This window comes from Humulus lupulus, chromosome 7 (genome assembly GCF_963169125.1).
Source record: "Humulus lupulus chromosome 7, drHumLupu1.1, whole genome shotgun sequence".
NCBI classification, from domain to species: Eukaryota; Viridiplantae; Streptophyta; class Magnoliopsida; order Rosales; family Cannabaceae; genus Humulus; species Humulus lupulus.
Genome location: NC_084799.1, coordinates 13,826,545 through 13,830,832, shown reverse-complemented (window position 1 = coordinate 13,830,832; position 4,288 = coordinate 13,826,545). Strand labels below are relative to the sequence as shown.

General features: G+C 35.1%; 1 protein-coding gene across 1 annotated transcript; it reads right to left on the bottom strand.

Annotated features, from left to right (window-relative positions):
* Positions 1-636: 636 nt before the first annotated feature.
* LOC133790743 (GDP-mannose 3,5-epimerase 1) lies at positions 637-3,931 on the bottom strand. The gene is made up of 7 exons (XM_062228503.1): positions 3,774-3,931; positions 2,487-2,897; positions 2,169-2,262; positions 1,940-2,069; positions 1,706-1,838; positions 1,215-1,422; positions 637-1,096 (listed from the first exon to the last, which is right to left on the bottom strand). The coding sequence occupies exons 2-7, from the start codon at positions 2,894-2,896 to the stop codon at positions 941-943; spliced, it is 1,131 nt and encodes a 376-aa protein (XP_062084487.1). The 5' UTR covers position 2,897; positions 3,774-3,931; the 3' UTR covers positions 637-940.
* Between the last annotated feature and the right edge of the window lie 357 nt (positions 3,932-4,288).

Below are 4,288 nucleotides of genomic sequence, written 5' to 3'. Positions count from 1 at the left end.
AATCTACTATCCCCACACCCCCAAGACACTGTGCCATACTTATCATATAGATCACTTTCATTGAGCTACCAAGACAGAGTCTCCTCTTCACTACATGACAACAATTGACCTTGAACTCATCCATTTTTAGAAAAGGAATTGGTAAGAAACTTTTAATTGAATCGACACAAGAAATGGATTAAATATGTATTACATTTTTTTTGCTTTGGATGTTAGTTTTTTATTGGTACTCGTTTTCATTCTGCTATATCTGCTTAATCTTCTTAGCCATTTTCTTTCATATTAGATACCCGGGTAGAATTGTCCTTTGGCGTTTTTCTTTTCTTCCGATGTTATGGAAAGTGTAGGCATCGGGTACAGAAGAACATACTTCGATAATGACATTGTTCATCTTGTCATTATCTCAAGGACCACAATCATTATATCAAGTGGGCTACCACCCCTACAGTCAGAGGAGCTCTGGCTCAGATGAGTTCACATGAGTCACATATGTTTTTAAATATGATAAGAAAGACAGCCACTTACAACAACCAGAATTGTCTTTCCTATTAACTCTCTCAACAACAAGCAACAAGCTAAGACATTTTCAATTATTCCAAATGAACTCTTTCCTTGAATATTTGGATGGGAGAAAGATTAAAAAAATAAAAATCTGAACTTGTATTCATATTATAAAGAAAAGACACAATTCATTCATGATTGAACAATGCTTTTGCAAAATAAATGACATGAAGGATACAAGGCTATCATACCAACTTGCCTGAAAAGGCAAAATCGAAAACAGACTTATACATATTGAAACAAGAAAAGAACTTAGCTGCTCAAACTAATTATTTTTCCAGAACCATAAATGATTCACTTAGAAACGCAATAAGATTAACTCCATTTTTACATATATTAGAGTTCCTTACAGAAACTATCCATCTTAAGATCCATCTTTTTATTCTTTGCCATCAGCAGCACGTAGCGAGCCAAGTTGAACCGGGGCTTGGGTTCCCACCACCTTTGATGACCCATAGATAGATAGGTCAACACCTTGTGTTTTCTCTTTCTCAATCTGTTCTTTGATCCAGAAGTATGTGATTCTCAGCCCATCCTGAAGAGAAAAGATGTGTCAGCTTAATTTACATCCTTCTAAGTATAAGAGTAGTTGGAATCTCAGCTGTTAATATATGATTGGAGTTACAAAGAAAATGGAGGAAAAAGAAAGTCACCTTCAACCGCATGGAAGGAGCCCAACCAAGTTTCTCTTTAATCAGCGTGTTGTCTGAGTTACGACCACGGACACCCTCAGGACCAGGGATGTGGTGGATAGGGAGTTTCTTGTCCTCAAAGCTAAGAACGATCTCAGCCATCTCATTCATGCTAACCATTTCATCACTTCCAATGTTCACTGGCTCGCGAAAGTCAGACTTCGTCAACCTATAACACAGGAATTGATACCACAATGATAAATCCATGAGAAGAAAAATGAGGAACTTTCAAAATGAAGCCAATATAATGGGAAATGTAAAATAGATCACATGGTTTGTATCATCACACCTAAATGATTCATGTAGAGATTCAGCTCTTTTTAAATTAAAACCAACTAATAACCAGACTAAATAAAAGTCTATGAAGTCTTGATTGAAGGTCAATAGTAAATCAACACCAACAACATTAAACAGAGATATGAGCAGCTAGCACAAAATTAGTAAGTGCTTACCGAAGAACTCCTTCAACACATTCGTCAATGAAGGTAAAAGATCGGGTCTGAAGTCCATCTCCCCACATCTCAAACTTATCAACAGCAGTGAGGGCCTTTCTGCAAAATGCAGCAGGAGCCTTTTCCCTTCCACCTACATGACAAACATATCCAAAATTAATCAATAATAAACTTTGGCTAAAATATGATCATTTGTGCAAAGCTATTTCTTATTTGTTTTAATCATGAGCTTACCTTTCCATGTTCCAAAGGGCCCATAAATGTTATGGAATCTTCCAATACGGCACTCAATTCCAAAATCTTTGGTGTAGTGCTTACATAACTCCTCAGTAGCAAGCTTCTCTAACCCATAAGCATCTTGAGGCTGATATCACATGCAGAAAGTATTTTCATCAGATACATTCACAAATTAATATTCTATTGCAACCTATTCATGTGTTAATGATCACTAATAGCAACAAACCTCAGCAGGCCAGGCATCAGCTTCTTTCAAGCTCACATTAGTTTCCAGCTGTTTGAACTCAGGGTAAATACAAGCACTAGAGGCATAGAAAAACCTGCAGAAAAACAAATATCAAATAACTTAGAAATTACAACCTGAGTATATCCTTTAAGAGACAAAAACACATGGTAATGGGTATGAGGTTCCAATTCCAAGAGAAAATGTAAACAACCCAACTCACTAGTAAAAATGAACAGAATGAAACCTTTGTTAACCATAAAGCAATACATACTAAACTTTTCAACAGCAAAAAAATGTCATTGATTAAAGAAAACAAACCTTTTAACACCACTGATTCTGGCAGCTTCAAGCATATTGAAACTGATCATTGTGTTGTTATACATAATGACAGAGTGATTGGACTGGATGAAACCCATCCCACCCATATCAGCAGCAAGGTTAAAGACATGGTCCACATCTTTTGTAACCTTCAAGCAATTTTCCATCACCCTAAGATCAACAAGGTGGAATTCATGGCAGAACATGTCTTCTGTCATATGCTCATTCTTCTTCCAATCGGAGGCGATAATATAATGCCCCTCACTCTTCAAACGACGAGCAATGTGCGATGCAATAAAGCCACCTGCCCCGGTAATGGAAATCCGGAGCTTCTCTGATGGCCAGTAAGGCTCTCTCTCAAGGCTCTCGTAAGTGTAAGCACCATAGCTGGTTCCATCAGTACTTCCCATTCTGCGATAATACTAACTCATCAGAGATTGATCCATGAGTCAAATTTTACAGATTTACTAAATGAGACAAAAGAAAACACTCCTAATATGAAATGAATTACAGTTGGGAATATTCATAGTAAAAAAGAATATTACTAACAAAAGGAATCCAAATACATGACCAACTTTTTGGTAAAGTACAAATGAAAAAACAACAAACGAAAAGACATCAATAATGGTAACCGACACAAGCACCAACTCAGAAACGACACTTCTACTATATCACAATACTAGCCATCCAATTGCAATCGTAATCTGAATTTTTTGCGCAGAAGTAATTATATGCACTTTATTGTTTTCCCTATCCAAACAGTTTGATAAACAGGAGCAAAGTCATTAACCACCGGTAAGCATGCCTTGAGTTAAAACATACAAGGATTAGTTAAATATCCAAACAATAACAGAAAGATACAGTTTATACTTAAAATTAGTCGGAAAATAATGTTAACTTGGAAGAAACATGTTCATGTGAACCCCAGAAGCAAAAGTAATCCAATCAAGTCCAAAAATGAGATAACAATATTCAGAGGATTTCTCAAAATCAAATACCCACCTGAAACTGTATCAAGACTAAAGATTGGCAGATGAACTAAACAAAAACGTGATTAAGAAGATACTTACGAGGAGACAAGTAAAATAGCATAGTTCAAATGACTAGGATCTATAATGCGAACCGCAAGCAATTCAAAGAAGAAGAAAAAAAAACCCAACATTTATTTACATATATGAACACATAAATCAGAATAATATACCAGAAAATTAGTACTGAAATAACAAGAACCGAGGACTGGAAACATAAGATTTGAGGAAAACGCAGAAACCCCAGTTGGAATTTTACCTGTAGAGCGTTAAAGTTGGAAACTTTGAAGGTAATTAGAAGCAGAAACGTGAGAGGCAAAGTGTTTCAGGGTATGAATCTGAACCTCCAATGACTCTACTATATATAGGCCTTGAGACAGAACAAGCAAACAAAGCCACTCATTTATAATTTCTCCCAAGAAATATTAATAATGGGATTTTCAATAATTTAGAGAGAGAATAAGGGAGACAGTACGGAGTACCCGCTCGTTAAATTTTTAATTTTTATTTTTAATTTAAAAAGTGTTCCAATTTGGGATTTTTTTTTTTTTTTTTTGGGTGGGGTAGAGAACCTAGTGTGCAAAATTTTGTTGGCCATTTTTGTAAAAATTATATTTTTTAGAGCTGTTATTAATTATCGGAAAGAATCTTTCAAGAAATATTCCCTTTTTCTTTTAGATATGCATGCTTATGTAAATTATGTTTAAAAGTTAAAATTTTTAAGATTTGATTGTTTAAAAGTTAAAATTTTTAAGATTTGATTGTTTAGAATTT